The 19,656-nt window shown below is 51.2% G+C and overlaps 1 protein-coding gene across 11 annotated transcripts in view; it reads right to left on the reverse strand.

The window, feature by feature from the left end:
- Positions 1-19,656, reverse strand: part of Mcf2l (MCF.2 cell line derived transforming sequence like) — a 154,955-nt gene that overhangs the window by 97,622 nt on the left and 37,677 nt on the right. The window contains exon 1 of one of the 11 annotated variants that reach the window (XM_015999790.3): positions 9,668-9,941. The exons of 4 other annotated variants lie outside the window; for them this stretch is intronic. In XM_015999790.3, coding sequence (XP_015855276.3) covers positions 9,668-9,734 — 67 coding nt within the window. In that variant the 5' untranslated portion in view covers positions 9,735-9,941. Of the gene's footprint in view, positions 1-9,101; positions 9,322-9,667; positions 9,942-19,656 lie in introns of those variants that run through there. 6 more of the 11 variants (XM_076553716.1, XM_076553718.1, XM_042263005.2 and 3 more) reach the window with 6 other exon arrangements.

The raw sequence follows: 19,656 nt of genomic DNA on the forward strand, positions 1-19,656 counted from the left end.
CCAGCCCTGATACCCCTCACTGACTTTCCTCACTGAGGCAAGTGTTGAAGTACCACATGGAACACACTCTGGACCCGAGGCCATGAGCCTAGTGGCTGAGTAAGGCAGAGTCTGCATCGGGCCGTTTCCCGTTCAGTGCTATTCCCATCAAGCGTGGCTGGCTCGTCTGTCTTCCCACATGTTTTTAAGATGCCACTAAAACCTTTTCCAAGAACCTGAGTTGAGCGGGGTCTGTTGGCCCACGCCTTTAATGCCAGCACTCGGCAGAGTTCAAGAGTTTGAAGCCAGCCTGGGCTACAGAGGGAGTTCTGGGATAGCCAGGGCTACACAGAGAAACTCTGTCTTTAAAAAAAAAAAAAAAAAAAAAAAAAAAAAAAAAAAAAAAGGAAGAAAGAACCTGGACCGGGCTGTGGTCTTTGTTGGGGCCTGGGGCCGGTTTGTCAGCCAGCATACTGGTCAGGTCCCAGTGAGAGACCCCGTCTCAAAAAACAATGTAAACAGCTCCTGAGTAACGCCCGAGGCTGCCCTCTGACCTCTACATGTAACACACACACACACACACACACACACACACACACACACACACACACACACGGTGCAGCTACCGGTTCAGTTCTTGCCTACTATGTGTGAAGTTGGGTCCAATGCCCAGCACAGCAAAACAAAGAAACGAATCTTAAAAGATCCTTACGGACGAAGTCTTCTTTGGGGCACTGGTTCCCACCTAGCCTAATATCCTGTCAACAATACCGTTACTGGCCGGGCGATGGTGGCGCACGCCTTTAATCCCAGCACTTGGGAGGCAGAGCCAGACGGATCTCTGTGAGTTCGAGGCCAGCCTGGGCTACCAAGTGAGTTCCAGGAAAGGCGCAAAGCTACACAGAGAAACCCTGTCTCGAAAAACCAAAAAAAAAAAAAAAAACAAAAACAAAAAACAAAAAAAAAAAAAAAAAAAAAACAATACCGTTACTGAAATTTAACACTGGTTCTTTCCTTCAGCGGGTTAAACAGTATGCTATGTGGCTTACCTCTGAAGTCGAGAAATTGGATTTTATGCTTTGGGGACTGGCCTTGTTTCTTTAACAGCATTATTGAGGAAGTAAAGGAAAACCCAGGGCATTTGCTGAAAAGCCAATTTAGATGCACAAGAGCCCTCCAATCTCTGTGACTTACAAAAAACAATTGGCGGGTTTGTGTTTCCCAACTGACTGCCTCAAACGTTCTTGAATGACTCCACCCAGATATTTGATTTCCTTCTAATATTTGTGAATCTCTTGGGGCTTGGGTGAGGACAGAGGGCCCTTTGAGGAGAACAGAAGCCCTTACTTTACTGTCTCTTTAGAGAGCTGTGTGCTGAACTTCAGCTCAGGCCCTCTGTGGCAGAGGCCCTGGAAACTCCTACCATAGGGTGGCCCTGGTGATATCCCCAGTGGGCCATGGCAGCCCACGGTCAGCAGTCATGGGGTGTGGTAGGGCCGGCATTTGGCTGATCTGCTCAAAGAAAAGAAAGAGCAAATAGCCATCTCAGGTATGGGCGTGCAGGATTTCTACAAACACAAACACAGACCATCCTGTCTGCAATGTCCAGAGCATCTTTCAGACTCCCCATTGAACTGTGACATAGTATACAACCATCCCTTCGTATCCCCAGAGAGGGGGCTTAAGGGCCCCAAAGATGCCAAAGCCCATGATACTTTCTTATATCCCTTGCAATGATATCATGTTTGCATAGAATCCCATGCCATCCCTTGTAGCTGGACTCATCTCTAGGTTACATATTAGCCTAACATTTCCCACAGTCCACATCCGCTTCCCAGTTCCCACCCTGACTGCTTCTCTGTGTGGGACAGGAGGATGTGTTCCTTCATCCCTAGAAGAACCCAGGGCTCCATGTGCATAGCCCTGCTTCAGGGAGGTATCCCTTTGACGACAACAGTCAAAGTACATTTAGAATCCATTTTTTTTTAAACAAGAAGGAAGGCTTCCTGTATGGAGACCCAGATGTTCATTTGACCACTGAGGCCTCAGCACTGTGCCAGTCACCAACAGTACAGGTTCGATCTGCCTAACGAAGAGCTGCAGCCCAGAGAACACAGAGCCACGTGATCTCATGCTCCCAGCTCTGGGTGGTTAAGAGGTCTGCCTCACGTCACCTTCAGAACCAGGCTACAGGTTTGAAAAGAAAGTACACACAGGACTTGGTATGAGCCATGGTAACAGCCAGCCACTGGGGGTCTTCACACATACCCTTATTCTTTGTGAATAAACAGGGCAGCTTAAGCATTTCATTACTTAACTTTCATATTTACTTTTCACATTCTCCATTACAAGATACTCCCCTTAAGATAGTCCGATCTAGGGCTGAAGAGATGGATCAGTGGTCAAGAGCACTCGTTGCTCTTTCAGTGGACCTGGGTTCGAATCCCAGCACACATATGACAGTACACAACTGTCTGTGATTCCAGTGCCAGGAGATCCCGAACACCTTTCTGGCCTCCTCAGGCACCAGGCACATGGTACACACACATACACACAGGCAAAAGCACCCATTGTAAAATAAAATAATAATATTAATTTTAAAAGGTATTTCAATCATTATTCTCTGTCCTAAAATGTTGTTATCCATATCCTTATACTTTCAATCTGTGATGCAATAGTAGCAGCATTTAGTTTTTTCTTTTCTCTATTACATTTAATGTAGTTCTTGTGTGTGTGTGCATGTGTGTGCACATGTGTGTGCATGTGTTTGCACACCCACATGCACACATGTTGAGGCTAAAGGAGGGTGTCCTCTATTATCCTCTACCTTACTGTTTTGCAACAGGGGCTCTCACTGAGCCCAAAGTTCACCATTTCACCGAGGCCCTGATGGCCAGTAAGCTCCTGTAACCTTCAGAGCCTCCACCTTGTGGCATCGGGGTTATAGGCACTCACGGCCACATCTGGCTTTTATGTAGGTGCCAAGGATTTGAACTCAGGCCCCCACAGCTAGTGCTGTCACCCACTGAGGCATCGCTTCAACCCCACATGCTGTCCATTTCTTGCATAACCTGCAGGCAGAGTGGCCTGATTCACAGCCACAGTTAATGCATCACTGTATTACAAGCAAGTGGTTTCTATGGATGAGTGGACAGACAGATGGACAGATGTTACAGGAAATGCTGTTTCATGGGGGAGGAACAGATACCACGCTACTACTTGGCCAGCCAGAACACCTCTCCGTTTCCTGAGCTTTCCCGTCATGTGTGGGTCTGTTCTGTGAAGTTACCCAGGAGAACCACAGCCCTTCCAGGAAGAGAACTGGGCGAGGAATCCTTTTGCAGTCACTGGACCCGTGGCATTCAGAATCACCACGACCCATGCTGGATGGCTCCTCTGGGTCCTTAGAGTGAGGATCCGGACAGTTGGAAAGACTCGTTCTCCTCGAAACTATCCCACATGCCAAGGACAAAGAGCTGGTGAGGAAAGAGAGGCAACACCGAGGACAGGGAGGTGCTCAGGCGGGAAGGAGCTTGCTGTGCGAGCATGAAGACTTGAGTTCGTGCCCCAGACCCACGCGACAAAGCTGGGTGACCGGGAGCAAACGTGAAATCCCACCGCTGGGTGGCAGAGGCAGGCGGATCCCGGGGCTCACGGCCAGCCAGCCTAGTCAAATCCTCCAGACCATGAGAGCTCCTGTCTCAGAAAACAAGGTGAATGGCACCAGAAGAACACCGCCTGAAGTATTCGTCTAGACTACACAAACACATACCTGCACACACACACACACACACACACACACACACACACACACACACACAGAGCAGGCAATGCTGATGAAATGCCCTCGTTTTCCAGAAATCCTGCTCAGACGCTACCCCTGTCAGGGACTCCAATGCTGGTCATAGTTAGAAGCGGCCCCACATTGCAGAGCACTATCCTCGAAGCAAAGCAATAACCTTCATCCGCAGCTGTGGCTGTCCACAAGAAACACCCCAGATCCGGCCTGTCGATACCCCCTCCCAGGAGGATATGGGGAGGGCCACTGGGCCCTCATCTGAGAGTGCATCTCTCTCTTTCACCTCTCAGCTCCCTGTAATTCTGCCCTAATTGAGTGCGGCCGGGCTGTCGGAGGCCGGAAGTCAACACATGGGAGAACTCCAGCTAGGCTACCATGAGGGAAGCTAGCCATTCTGGAATGGAACTTGCCAAAGATACGGCTGCTCTGGGGTCACACGCACTCCTGTAATTAACCCCATCATGCTCTTTAGTATGTAGGATAAACTCATGGGCTGGACTTTGATGGGATCATACTTCGGTCAGTTGTTGGTGTTGTAGCTGAAGGTAGTACGTATGTATTTGCATCTCCCAAGAAAAGTTCACACAACAGACAGTTTCCTGGTATCCAGGCTGAGTGCTTGCTCACTCCCCTCACAGCAGCACAGTCTAAACCTCTGAAGTATTAGGAATCCAGGTCTGGGCTCTAGTTGGGCTTTCTAATTCATAGATTTGGGAAGACACTGATCTCTTGGAAATATAATGCTCACCCTTGTGCTCCAAGACAACCCAAGAAAGACGGCACATTTTGCTTCCCTGAGTATTCCATCTGCAAAGCCCAACACACCAACTCCCCGAAAAGCCAAGTGCATAACTCCCACACCACGCATGTGCACCAGTGTGGGTGCTGTTTTCTCCTTCCCTGGACTGCAGACATCCGGGGTCTCTTGGGAGCAGACTGGAGCTCAGAGGAAGTTTGTCACACTGCGCTAACATGACACAGAGCAGCTACAGCTGTCGGGGTGAGTCTGCAGAGGTGACGATGTCTCCAGCAGAGCGGTGTCTCTCTGTACTACAGCCCTGTGACGGTGCCCTCCTGGCAGGTGGGAAAGCAGCATCTTGGCAGGGATGAGGGTGTGCGAGTCCTCCTTTGGACATCCCTGCACAGCGGCAGCTCTGGGGATGCAGGCCTGCATGAGGTGGGGCACAGAGCAGCAGGCATCGCAGATAACTGAGAACAAAGAACCGCTTCCCGAGGGTCGGCTGGGCCTCCTTTGAGGGCTGTGGGACTCAGGCAATGGCCGACCATGTTGGCTTCAGCTCTGACGATGCCAAGTGAAACGTGCAGGCATTGGTCACATGACCTGGGAGAGTGATAAGTGACAGCACATGGCTACACACAGAACAGCCAGAGAAAGACTTGCCACAGGGGGAGAGAGGGATCGGCCCTGGACTGCCAAAATAAGGAAGAGTTCTTAAGGAAGAGGACAAGTCCCAGTGGAGAAAAGACACACTGGGCATGCAGCATCCACCTCAGACCAGAACAGAGGGCAGAGTGACAGGGGCAGACCAAGACATTAACACTGCTGGAGCCAGCTGTCCCTGGGGACCTGGGCTGCAGAGGCAGAACCAAGCTAAGGGGCTCCACCAAGATGATCATAATTGACAGCTGTATAATTGATAGGTTTCTCCAGTAAAAACAGGGAGGTAGCCGGGCGGTGGTGGCACACGCCTTTAATCCCAGCACTCAGGAGGCAGAGGCAGGTGGGTCTCTGTGAGTTTGATGCTAGCCTGGTCTACAGAGCGAGTTCCAGGACAGGCTCCAAAGCTACACAGGGAAATCCTGTCTTGAAAAAAAACAAAAACAACAACAACAAAATACAGGGAGGTAAATGCCCCTAGACAGAGACGCACACAGGAGCAGGGACCACACATTACAGATGAGCATATGGCCTACCATCTTCCTCACAGGCCACTCTGCACACATCTGGGAATGCAGCCTGATCCTTCACCCACCCCTACTTCTATTCCAACATCTGCCAAGAAACTTCCAGGATCAGGTCAGTCACACAGAGACTGCTCACCTCCCTCTTCAGCCTTCACCAAAGAGGAGGCAGTTAAGTCTCACTTCCCCAGCATCTAGTCAGAAAAGACCATCATGGGTGGGATGTTCTCCAGAGGAGCAAGACAGACAGACAGACAGACAGAACACACACACACACACACACACACACACACACACACACACACACACGCACACACACACACACCTGGGATGTCATTATGTTAATGGCACTGGGTCAAACACTTCCAAAGAGTTCAACTAGCAGTTGAAAGCTGAACTTTAGTTCCTAGACTGTGGTGACTTTGATGTAGATGACAGTTACAGAGGAGGAGGAAATCAGATGTTTGGGGCACAGAGGGTGGACACCACAGGCAACCTCTGAGCAGTGGAGTCAGACAAGCTCATCAACATGCCCTCATCATCCATGTTCTGAGGCAAGTCAATGATGTGTCTCTTCAACGTATAAATAACTAAATGTTCTTCTTTTCCAGCACTGAGACTTGGATTGCATTAAAACGTGACATGACTACATTGTGCTGTTTGCTTGTAATTTCATTCGCCCATCTAGCCCGACACCATCCATCCATCCACTTACCCATCCACCTACCCACTTATAAAGCAATCTATCCTCTTATCCACCCATACATTTGTTCATCATCCATCCATCCATCCATCTATCCTTCTATACAACTATCCATTCACAAATCTATCCATTCCTTTACCCACTATCCATCCACATGTGTATCTCCATACCCACCTACCTACTCATTCTCTTAATATTTACTTATCATTACACTCACTCACACATCTGTTCACCTCCATCCATCCATCCACACATCCATCCATACATCCATCTATCTATCTACCTACCTATCATCTATCATCTATCTATTTATCATCTATCTATTTATCATCTATCTATCATCTATCACTGGACTTCCCAAAGCTCCAGGGTGGCTGGCATCTGTGTTTTAACCAGCCCTTCAGGTGACTTGGGAACACCTCTAGCTTGAACACCAAGGAGCATTCAACTAAGTCCCCCACCAATTCTCCCTTAAATGTTTCTTGTTTTTCACCAAATACTGCAAATCTAGAGAGAAAACCAAAACAGAGGAAAATGCTGGAAAGGAGCCCAAGCACCCAGAAGGCTTCTGCTGTTGGAAAGTGTCCAGCATTGGTACAGAGGTCAGGTTCAGGAGTACATATGAAAGCTAAATGCTCAAGGTCAAAGGTCCTAGATAGTATGCATCATGTCCCTTGTGCTGAATGACCCAGGTAAGAAAGTTCTGGGTCACGGGGACAACATTCAAGTCTGAAGTGAGAACACAGCAGCAGGTCCTGAACAGCAGGCTTCCCGACTACATGTGAGCTCAGGGTAGAGCCGCGGAAGGTCAGGTAACACGCAGGTCTAAGGCAGTCACTGTGCCCAAGCCCTCAGCTCTAACCCCATGTCCTTCATTCTGAGCAGCTTCACCAGTTTCCAGACCAAGCTCCTAAAACTATCACCCCACTCCCGGCCAAGACCTTAACATGCCCCTGGAGCACGAACAAACCCATGACCTTGAGCTCCATCCTGCTAGAAGGGACTCTCAAGGACATGCTCCGAATGTAAACCCTGGGTGATAATCACCACACAGACCTCTATCACTTCCCCACAGGGGTGGAAGCAAGCACAGCCCTGCGTGTCCACAACTCCTGCCCCCTGCATGACGTACGGCCTCTGACCCTATAGCCCACCTCCCCGGCGCCATATCGGGAATAGAGACTGGGTTATGCTGGGAAGAGGGCAGTGTACACAAGAGGCCGGAAGGGTGCAGATGGGGGTGACATCTTCCTCTACAGCACTGAACAATGGAATGCTCATAACAGAGGTTCCTGCCAACCACATCTTCGGATCTGGGTGAAGTCTGCTGCTCCAGTACTACAGAGGCATCAGAGGGCACGGCCTCCCGGCCGCTGCGTCTGGTGAGACAATAGTGGCCACCGGGACCCATCCTAGGATGCTTGGACAAGTACGTTCAGTGACAGTGAGTACCCAGCCCAGGCTCTACTTCTTTTTACAACCTAAAATACACATGTTGTGTCCTTCAGAGTTCATGAGGAAGCCTCAGCATCTAAAACCCAGGGATGACGTCACTGCTAGGGCAGTGCCCACTCTGTGATCCCCCACACCAGCCAAGCTCAGGGGAGAAGGACAGCAAGTCCCACTCATTTCTCAGCAGCCCCCCTCAAGGCAGGCTGCTCCACAGGGCTCCCCACTCATCCAGACTTTGCCCAAGCAGCACCCAGAAAAACGGGGTTGTGTCTCTAAAGAGGAAGGGGACAGATGGCGTAAACGGCTTCCTTTTCATCCATTTATAATACACAGCAGTCTCCATGGCAAAACCAGCGTTACAAAGTGAACGTCTACACAAGTGTAGGGGAGACCATCCTGCTTGATGTTTACACCGGTTCCGTCATTTAATACACTGAGGGGGTGCCACACCCAACCCACACAACGAGTGAAATCCTAATCCTCAGGAAAGTCCTATTTAGAAAACTAGATAAGGACACGTATCACATAACACAGGGCACAGCCAGCAGCTTACTTTTAATGGCACACCGCTATTTCCTCCATGTCAGGGAGAACAGGTCAGCGGGGCCCGGTTCTGTAGCACAGGAGGACCCCTCAGCACAGCTGACGGAAGCCAACAGCGAGATGATCGCTGCCAGCTCCGAGGGGCTGAAATCTACCGAGTCCCAAGCTGTCCCTCATGGTTTACTTTAGGTTATCAATTATGCCTGAAAATGAGTGTCTAATTACACTAGTCTCCCTTTTTGCCTATATTATTGTCAAGCATTTGCCTTAAGGTTGCACAGTGCATGGTGGGGCTTTTCCCCATAAACAAGCATCTGTTGCCTCCCATCCCCAGCCCAGGGTCTGAAGGGCCATTCTGGGCTCATAGGTCCACGGCCACTGCAGCAAATGAGGTGAGGTTCCCAGGCAGACTGCGGACTCCCCCACAGGCAAATGGCTCCGCACACAAACCCTCCTCTCCTAGAAAGCCAGTGCCACGGATCTGTAATTCTCTAAACTGTGTTAAGCAGAATAAAATCACATTGTCAATCCACACAAACCTATCAGTTACCAGAAAATGCCCATCACCTCTGTCTTCCCTGTTACCAGTGCTAGGAGAGAGTGAATGAAGGGCGTTATGCAGCCATTAGATGCAATTCTCTACAATTCGACAAATGATGTCAAGCTTAAGAATCTATAATCAAGGCCAGCGGCTCCTCCTACCAGTGTTCTTGGAAACCGCGTTTAATCTCTGCACCATTTCTTCCAGGGCCATCTCTTCATGTCTCAGCCAAAACCTCATCCTCCGATTCAACAAAACCGATCCCCAGAAGATCGTCCTCGGCTGCACCAGAGGTGCTGTCGGGTGGGGCTGACCGGTGGGGAGGGGGCGCGGCTGGAGCGGGGAGGGGGCTGTGGCGCTCTCCTTGGCTTCCCAGGATTGGTCTCCGTGCCACAGGGAGGGGGGCGCGCTTTGCGCTGATGGGGGGGGCGGGGGGCGCTAGGCGGAAGCGGAAGCACTGAGCCTGCCGGGCGTGTCACCACCCTGCACCTGGGAGTCATGCGTGTGCACCACCTGAGCACCTGGGAGGCTAATATGCATCCAGCGGGCATCTGGAAGGCCCGCTATGCAGGCGCCTAGGTCCGCCCTCGCCCTTCCCCCTGCCCTAGTGTCCCCGGGGATTAGAAATAGCTGCTGCAGGGATGCTATCCCAAACCACCCAAGGAGCGCCGCCGCCGCCGAGCCTGAGCCCAGTGCTCCCTTTACTTCCTGCCCCAAGCCCCTTTACCTCCTGCCGCTGCAGGGCAGGTGCAGAGGCCACAGCAGCCCAGAGCGCGCTCTCCACGAGGCCTCATGCCCAGGTAAGAGGGAGTCGGCTGGGGGAGAGCTTGACTCTCCCCGCAAGGGTGTTGCCAGTCCTAAGACACAGGTCTGCAGGAAGGAAGCTCAGCGGCAGGCTCAGGGCTCGCTAACCTCGCCATGTCTGGCAGAGGGCCACACTGTGCATCTGACACCGCCAGCTCCACACGGACTCCAGGGAGCTGGTACACAGGCTACGGCCGGAATGCACAGGGCGGCAAAGGACAAGCCTCTACAGCTGCTGGTCATCTTTCTGCTGTGGGGCAGGACAGGTAGCATGCTTCCTCAAGAGAAAGAGTGTTCCAGAAGGAATGCCCAGTCCTTTCAGAGCCAGGGAGGTTCAGTGGTGAGAGCTGGGTTTCCTGCTGTAGTTCATGTCCACAGGATGTGTGCTCCAGCACTGTGGTTGTCAATAACACATGTGCACACCAGGACCACAGAATCCAATCACGTGTATATCAGCACCATGGTGTGCAGCGACACAATGTGCACCAACACGCATATGTACCAGCAATATGTGTGTACCGACACGTGCACTCAGTAACACACGCGTGCACCAAGACCAGTGTCCAAGAGTATGTGATCAGCACCACAGTGGTCAACATATGTGCCCCAATACCATGGCTCCCCAAAGTATGTGTGCATCATCACCACAGTGTCCAACATGTATGCACTGGCAGCCACACCAGTTTCCAGTGACACCTGTGTGTGCCCCAAGACCACAGCTTCCAGCTACATCCATGTGCACGCCAGCACCGAACAATCTAGCAACAGACATGTATGCACCAGGATGCCATTTCAACAGTGCACATGTTGGGCTCATATGTGTGTGTGTGTGTGTGTGTGTGTGTGTGTGTGTGCATCTTCAGCCCTGAACTGAGGGTAAAGAGAAAAATGTCAGATGTCCTAGTATTTGCCCTCAGAACTCAAATCAAAGCCCCAAATCAATGTGTAATGACCACACGCAGATATAATGATTAGACAGTAGGAAATTGTTACTTTTCTGAACACTGCCCCCCCACCCCGGAATACCAGCAAGTGTCTTTGGTTTTAAATAATCTCATGGAGCAAAGGAAGAGAGGAATTCTGGGGTGTGGAGTGGACGCAGCACCTCCCTACGTGGACAAGCAAACCCCAGGATATCCAGTGCTGAAGTCACCCACACTGTGCCCATGGTCCCAGGAGCCAGGCCAGTTACTGCTTGGACATGTGTGTCATCTAAAAACAGCCACTCGGGGGAGTCAAACTTGTGCCCCTCAGCTCCAGAACCTTCGCTGTTCACCCTCCCCCATGCCAAGCTGGTGTCTCCAGTCTCAGAGAAGGCCAGTCACCAGGGCAAGTGCTGAAATTTAGGTCCACAGGCTTCTGTCCTGCAGAGACATCTGTCTGTCTTGCTAAGTGTGCTCCTGAGCAGCCTAGGCTTTCCTTGGGGGAGAACGCCAAGGTCTCATGGCCCATGGGGTATCACCCGGGGGAGAACGCCAAGGTCTCATGGCCCATGGGGTGTCACCTGGGGGAGAACACCAAGGTCTCATGGCCCATGAAGTATCACCTGGGGGAGAACACCAAGGTCTCATGGCCCATGGGGTATCACCCGGGGGAGAACGCCAAGGTCTCATGGCCCATGGGGTATCACCTGGGGAGAACTCCCAGGTCTCATGGCCCATGGGGTATCACCTGGGGGAGAACGCCAAGGTCTCATGGCCCATGGGGTTTCACCCGGGGGAGAACACCAAGGTCTCATGGCCCATGGGGTATCACCTGGGGGAGAACACCAAGGTCTCATGGCCCATGGGGTATCACCTGGGGGAGAACACCAAGGTCTCATGGCCCATGGGGTATCACCTGGGGGAGAACACCAAGGTCTCATGGCCCATGGGGTGTCACCTGAGAGAGAACTCCAAGGTCTCATGGCCCATGGGGTATCACCCGGGGGAGAACGCCAAGGTCTCATGGCCCCTGGGGTGTCACCTGGATCTAGCTTGTTATGTGCACTCCCATACAGGCCCATCTGGTCCACACTCAGAGCAACACTGTTAACAGCATTCCATCTTCAAATCCAGAGCCGAAGGAAAAGGTGACAGGGTCACCTTGCCTGCGCTGACCTCCTGCCCTACCCGGGAGCTTTTCCGTGTGTTACACATCTCTTGGCCTCCTGCTTCCATACTGCTGTGTCCTAGAACTGCTGTACTAGGGCCATGTCCAGTCTGTGAGGACTCCACACCTGCTGCCCAGATGCTCCAGTGGCTGTTTTAGAGTGTAGCCTGGTGGCCATTGACGGCTGGCTTCATTGTCCCCTTGTCTGGCCATACATTGCTGTGGGATGTCCTGTATGCTGCAAATATATGTTGCTATGATTAATTGATAAATAAAGCACTGATTGGTCAGTAGCCGGGCAGGAAGGATAGTGTAGGCGGGACAAGGAGGAGGAGAATTCTGGGAGGTGGAAGGTTGAGGCAGAGAGATGCTGCCAGTCACCATGAGGAGCAGGATGTAAAGTACCGGTAAGCCACGAGCCTCGTGGCAAGGTGTAGATGAATGGAAATGGGTTAATTTAAAATATAAGATCTAGATAGCAAGAAGCCTGAGCCATTAGGCCAAACAGTTTAAATAATATAAGCGTCTGTGTGTTTATTTGAGTCTGAGTTACTGCTGGCCCAGGCAGGACTGGACATAACTCCGGCAACAATACACCTGTACAATTGGTCAAGTTCTGTGTTTAGACACCTCTGTGAAGATTTGCTAGATGAAATTAGTATTTAAATCAGGCCCTCGGGGTAAGCAGCTACCTACCTAACCTGGTAGGCTTCATCCAGTCCCTTGCTTCCACGGGAAGGACTGTACACAGCCTTGGGTTCCGCATCTGTGCTTCCCTGGTCCCTGCCTGGCCTCTCAGAGAGGGGACCTGCTGCTGCCACACCTTCAAGACTCTTCCCTGAGGTGAGCTTCTCTCGGTCTCCGTCTGCCTTTCTGCCTAACTGTGACGCAGGCCAGACATCTCTCCAGACTGAGCGTTTGTCTGACTGGTTCTAACTGCTGTCCACATTTGCGGGGCACCTCAGAACCACGTGTGGTATGGGCAGATGCAGCATGGCCATCACCCTGTTTCATGCTAAGGAACCTACCCTTTGTGGAGCAGGCGTGTAAAGAAAAAAAAAAGCAGCAGCTACTTGGTTGGAGCCACAGGATGGAAGTCTGATGTCACCCCCTCCACGTTGTCCCTTCTGCCTCCTTCGACTGGACGGCACAGAAGTGAATTGTCATAACCTTTCCTCCTGAGTCACCCTGTGTGATGGCTAATGTTGATTACGAACTTGGCAGGCTCTGGGTGGCAAAACTCTGAGCATCCCATGAAGGAGTTACTAAATTGGGCTAATTAAGGTAGAAAGGTCCACCTTGACTGTGGGCAGCCCTGCTCCCTGCTGGGGCCCCGGACTGAATGAAAAGGTCTTTATCAGCTGTACCCATCTCCCCTTGCTTTCTGACAGATACAATGTGACCAGCTGCCTCCAGACCCTGTCCCCATGACTTCCCCACCGTAAAGCACTGTACCCGCCAACTGTGAGCCCGAATAAACCCGTCCCTCCTTAAGCTGATTTTTGTCAGGTAGTTTGTTACAGCTACGAAAAGGTAATTAGGTAACTCGAATTCCCAGACTAGTATGGGCTCACAGGTCAGACCCAGCACCCAATGTGGGTTCAAGAGAACCACTCTGTCCCCGCAAACATGAAGGACTTCTGAAGAGCACCTTTTGAACCCATGCCCTCACCAGACCACGAGATCAGAACTACTTAATCCTGCATACCTCTTGTCCCCATCCAACCCTTATTATTTAAACCTAAAGCTCACGTCAGTACCCCAAAGACAGATACAGGGTCACTGGCCCCTTATCTTCTCCTCTTTCCATTGCAGTCATTATTATTCAGCTCTTTAACTGGCATTTTGAGATGGATGGCTGAGCCTAGCTTGGGATACAAGAGCCTGGCTTTTTCTTTCTTTCTTTCTTTCTTTCTTTCTTTCTTTCTTTCTTTCTTTCTTTCTTTCTTTCTTTCTTTCTTTCTTTCTCTTTCTTTCTTTCTCTCTCTCTCTCTCTCTCTCTCTCTCCCCCTTCCCTCCCTCCCTCCCTCCTTTCTTTCTCTCTCTTTCTTTCTTTCTTTCTTTCTTTCTTTCTTTCTTTCTTTCTTTCTTTCTTTCTTTCTTTCCTTCCTTCCTTCCTTCCTTCCTTCCTTCCTTCCTTCTTTCTTTCTCTCTCTCTCTCTCTCTCTCTCTCTCTCTCTCTCTCTCTCTCTTTTTCTTCCTTTCTTTTTTAACAGTCTGTATTTATTTTATGAGTATGAGTGTTTGGTCTGAAAGTCTGTTCACCATGTCTGTGCCTGATGTCCACAGAGGCCAGAAAAGGGTGTCAGGTCTGCTAGGACTAGAATTAAAAAGGGTTGTATGCTGCCCTGTGGGTTCTGGGAATCAAACCCAGGTCATCTGGAAGAGCAGCCAGTGCTCTTAACCCTGGAGCCTCAAGTCCTGGCTTTTGTTCTAACCACCCCCTGGAAGGACACACAGCAGTGTCTCCCACTGGGACCGGATTCAGCTTCTGACCTAGAACCAAGTATTGGTCTCTAGGACCTTGCCAAGGAATCTGGGGTTGGAATGGTCTCTGGCAGTTCCAGCAGTTGCCCGGGTCACAAGGTAAGTCCCACCCCCAGCAGCTCCAAGAAGAATCAGTGACGTAGGGGCTGGTCTCTTTCTTTCTCACTACCTGGCTTGTAGGACAAAGGGGCCCAGAGGAGCAGTTCAACCCCAGGCCAGGCCCCAGGAGGGAGGCTGATGCTGTAAGGCTACACCTGGATACCAGCCTTTCCCTAGCAACCATTCCGGAAGCTCAGCTACAGGAGAGCTGAGGAAGGAGAGCAGACCTGGTGTAGGGCAGGCCTGAAGGAGCCACCCCTTCGGAGGTGGAGCTGTGGGAGGGGCAGGGCTGGGAAACAGAGGCACACAAGTATTTCCAGACCTGCAGAGAGGAGAGACTCCCCAAATGGACCTCGGAACATCACAGAGTCGTCACCAGACAGATCCCTGGAGTTTATTGGCCAGCTAGACTGACATAGACCTCTGGCCTACACACACACACACACACACACACACACACACACACACACACACACACGAACACCTATACAAATACATGCACACCCACTAGTTACAGATCAAGGTTTTGGCTAGTATTACCATTTCTGGTATATGTACATACTTCCATGTATGCAGTTGTGTTACCAAATGCAGGGTCACTGCCTGTGCCCCAACAAGTCAGGGTTGGCCACCTGTCCTTAATAAGCCCTTTAAAAGAGGCAAATCAATAGATAGCAGCAAAAAGATTCATTCACTGTGACTGCACTGGGAAGAGGGGTAAAAAGATCTGATGAGATCCAGTGACACACCATCACCACCACTGCCGCTGCCACCGCCACGGCCATCGCCACCACCATCACCACCACCACCACCACCATCATCACCATCACCACCACCACCACCACCACCTCCACCACCACCATCACCACCACCATCATCACCATCACCACCACCACCACCACCATCATCACCACCACCACCACCATCATCACCACCACCACCACCATCATCACCACCACCACCATCACCACCACCACCATCATCACCACCACCACCATCATCACCAGCACCATCACCGCCACTAAGTGCATGGTTGAGATCCTGAAGTGGGTGTAAGGTTTAAATAGAAAGCAATAGATGTTCGTGATTAAGCAGTCTGGCTCAGGTGTGGCCTCCTGTCCGCCACTAACCCATTGTTGTCTGGGCTTCAGGCACATCCTGTGAAGGTCTGACAAGCAGTGAATGTCTGTTGGAGACAATTCCTCCCTCCGGCTGGTGTCTTTCCTTCTCCCAGCATGAGACTCCTGGGGAAAACCCATTTCCTTGGGGACCATTGTTTCAGCAGTCTGGTAGATTGAGGGACACGCATGTCTTTAGAATTATCTGTCAGGCCAGTTACATTTTTTTAATTTCTGTTCTAGCCCCTCAGCCTTGAGGTGGAATATGTCAGTATCTGAAACACACAGATAATGCACAGCACACAGTAGGAACCCAGGTTAGGACACATTTGGTTAGTGCCAGGTGACAGGCATCGTCTTTCCAAAGGAGCTATATTCAGTGCAGACACACCGGGAAGGCAGACTTGGGGTGGTGGTTGCTGAATCTCTTGGTCCCTCTTCGAATAAATCTCTTTTTTCTGCTTTCATAATTCATTTGGTTCTTTGAGTTAGCTTACTGAGGATAGATGGCCACATCTGGTTTTGTTGGTTCAGTTACTCATTGACAAGCACCTAGCAAGCAGGCCCAGGAAGCCACAGAATTCCACAGTATCCCATGGCGGGCGTTGAGATCAGCCTGCCATGCCCTGAGCCACTCCATCCTGAGTGAAGCAATTGACTCGGGCTGTCCCTTGCCCTGAGTGGCTCCATTTGGCTCCACTCTGGGTGCAAATGCAGAGGCCCTCACCGTCCACGTAGACACCTCCCCCAACTGCCCAACAGCAGCCATGAGACAGCCTGTGCGTAACTTACTCCCCGGAGTGAGAAGGCACCACCTGTGAGCTTATCACCGTAGGCTGGGGCTATGAGAGCACACAGACATTGAAACCCAGGCCCGAGAACTTCCTGAACGCCAGACTGGGGAAGGGTGCAACACCTTTACCTGGACCCCAGAAAGAGAAAGATGCCTAACATTGTGAAAGAGATGGCGCCCCAAGTCTGTCATCTGATGTGGTATGGGCATCGAGGGACGACCAACAGGCAGAGAACTTCCTCCTGTCCCCAGGGCGCTAGCTCAGTCAGCTAGGTCCTTAGTGCTGATGCAACTGCTTCGTCCAACCATCCCTCCAGACTCAGGCCCATGTGTGCAGTCTCCATGGTCCTGCATCTTGCTGGATTCAACCCTGAACCACCTCTGTGCAGCAACCCTGGGACAATCCTGTGAGCCTCCTCCAGCTCGGCTGGGTTCCTTAATATCATACCTCACCTCCTACAATAACACTACATCTCCAAGCCTGTTTAAAGCCCTTGAATGCTTCTGCAGCCTTTTACATGTTTTCATAGCCATTCTGTAACATACACAATTACCATGTGATGTGTGATGGCCGATCTGAGTATCTGTAGTTAAGAGTAGAACAAAGAGCTTGCCTTTGCCTTAGACAGCTATGGAGGGGGATCGGGACGACTTGGCCAATTGCAGCCAGTCGAACTGACCTAGCTTGTGAGTTCATTGCTATTCAATACATTCTAACATTGTAGGAAGACAACAATGTGTCCGTTTATGTTTCTTTATAGTGCACTCACAGCAGGGGTCTCTGCATGGGGAGCATTGGTAGGTTCGCTGTGTTCCCAACCCCCACAGCCCCAGCACCACTAAGAAAGGCTCATGGGTAGGAAAAGTTGTATGTAAGCTTTGCTCCCACAAAGACCATCTACCTAGATGAGGAGGGGAGATGCTCACACCAGCCAGATGTGGCCGGGCAGCCAAGGTAAGACCGTGTGGCCACCTCAGCAGCATCTGGGCAAGTGGGATGGGCGAGCAGAGGACTTGTGCCTCCGGGGAGGTAGCTGTCATTGCCAGGGTCTATTGGATACACTTTAGGCCACCAGCCCAGAGGCTTTAGTCTAGGCCGCAGCCACAGTGGTTCCCATGGCATCCTGGGGAGACTCATTGGAAGCTAAGGAAAGGTCTGGAGCCCAAGGGGAGGGTCCTTCCCTACTCAGCTTCCCCGAGACTGTGAGGTCTCATCCAGGGCACTCTGCTATCTTCTCTCCGGGCGTCTCCTGCCCATGGGGCCAGCAGTCATTAGGTCAGCCGTCCCCTTGCAGGACCATGACTTGCCTCTGCAGCACCTTTATGCAGTTTTGAGGTAGGGCTCAACACTGTTTCCAGAGACATAGTCCCCCTAACAAGGACACAGGGCATCAAGCTGTCACCTAGAGTTGCCACAGGTGCTGGAAGCCACTTTTTCTAGTGGGAAGTTACAAGCCACCTCATAGATGTAGATGTAACCAACGGTCTTATTAAATAAGAAACACAGAACCAATGCAAAGAAGAAAGCCAAGAGAACAGAGCTAAGAGCCTTACCCGCCTGCTGCAGCTAGCCTCTGAAGCCAAGAGACCTCTCCGAAAAAAAGACCTACTTGGCCGGGCGGTGGTGGCGCACACCTTTAATCCCAGCACTCGGGAAGCAGAGGTAGGTGGATCTCTGTGAGTTCGAGGCCAGCCTGGGCTACCAAGTGAGTTTCAGGAAAGGCGCAAAGCTACACAGAGAAACCCTGTCTCAAAAAACAAAAAAAAACAAACAAACAAACAAAAAAAAAAAACAACAACAAAAAAGACCTACTTTCTGTTTGTCTTTATATTGACTTTGTGTTCTGCCTTCTCATTGGTTGTAAACCCAAACACATGACTGCCTCGTCACTGCCTGTTTGTTCAGCCCTCCAGGTCTTTTATGGTATTGAGATTAAAGGCATGTGTCTCCAATGCTGGCTGTATCCTTGACCACACAGAGATCTACCTAGCTCTTTTACCAAGTGCTGGGATTAAAGGCGTGCGCCACAAACGCCCAGCTCTGCTATGGCTTGCTATTAGCTCTGACCCCCAAGCAACTTTATTTACTAACATACAAATAAAATTACATTTCAGTACAATTAAAATATCACCATACATAGACACTGATGTTTCACTGGGGGACTTTCCTGGACTTCCTGAATGAGGTCATTTCTGTCATATTGGAGGGAGCACTGCAGAGCCATCTGGGGGACCTCAGCCTGTACTCATGCCAGCGTTAGGGGGACCTCAGCCTGTACTCATGCCAGCGTTAGGGGGACCTCAGCCTGTACTCATGCCAGCGTTAGGGGAAACTCAGCCTGTACTCATGCCAGCGTTAGGCTACCTAGGAGACCAAGGCACCCTCACAACCAGCCACGGTGCTCTGCTCCCACCCTATCCTCATGTACTCCCGGACTTCATCACCGATTATCCCTCAAACCTTCATGGGCATCTTAGGAGGGAGAATGACAGTGGCCAGGTCCAGGGGTGAGGGCACAGCTGGATTCTTCCTACCCTCTCAGACTTTATTTTAAAGCTAAGGTGAAGACAAAGGTCCAAATTCCGAGTTCAGGAAATGGCTCTGTGTTGAGGTGGCGAGCACATTTGGGGGACTCCATAGTACCATGGCAAAGGCTCCCTCCACCCACTCTGGAGAACTCGTAAGTGAGACAGAATGCAAGCCTCCAGTGAAGAAGTCTGCCCTCTGCCCAGGTAGGCATGTGCCGGCCCACAAGCCAGCGGGAAGGAGTGGCCAGCTCTGGGCAGGGAATCCTGAGAGGAAGGCAAGTATCCCGGCTCCAACAGGTTTCACGTGCCTTGGGAAAGTTCCTTGGGAGTTCCATGCAGGTGTCTCATGAAGTCATAACCAGGGACCAGCAGGGACACCGGATCCAGACTCTCCGGGGTAGAGAAGGAAAGGGAATGAAGAGGACTTGAGTGTCCTTGAAAGTCTGACGTCCACTCTGCAGCCTAAGCCTAGCAGTCCATGGGGGTCCCCTGCATTGGGGCTCAGCAGGCCGGCCAGTCACAGCTGTGGTATGGCCTTCAGTTGATGGAGGACCAGGAGGACTATTGATGAAGACCTGAAGATGTCCACTTAGACCTTGCAAGTTGCCACAGATGGGATTCAGTTAGGGTCTTTCAATGGGAGACTACTTTGGATTATCTGGAGACCAATGTGGTCTCTGTCTTCCAGAGGGAGGCAAGTGGCTCTGAGGCAGGGGGATGGGAGGACAAGGTGGAGGTCAGCAGTGGGGCTCCAAGTCAAAAGAAAAGCTGGACAAAGCAGGGCTGGGTTTCCCC

The sequence above is a fragment of the Peromyscus maniculatus genome, chromosome 17 (assembly GCF_049852395.1).
Source record: "Peromyscus maniculatus bairdii isolate BWxNUB_F1_BW_parent chromosome 17, HU_Pman_BW_mat_3.1, whole genome shotgun sequence".
NCBI classification, from domain to species: domain Eukaryota; kingdom Metazoa; phylum Chordata; class Mammalia; order Rodentia; family Cricetidae; genus Peromyscus; species Peromyscus maniculatus.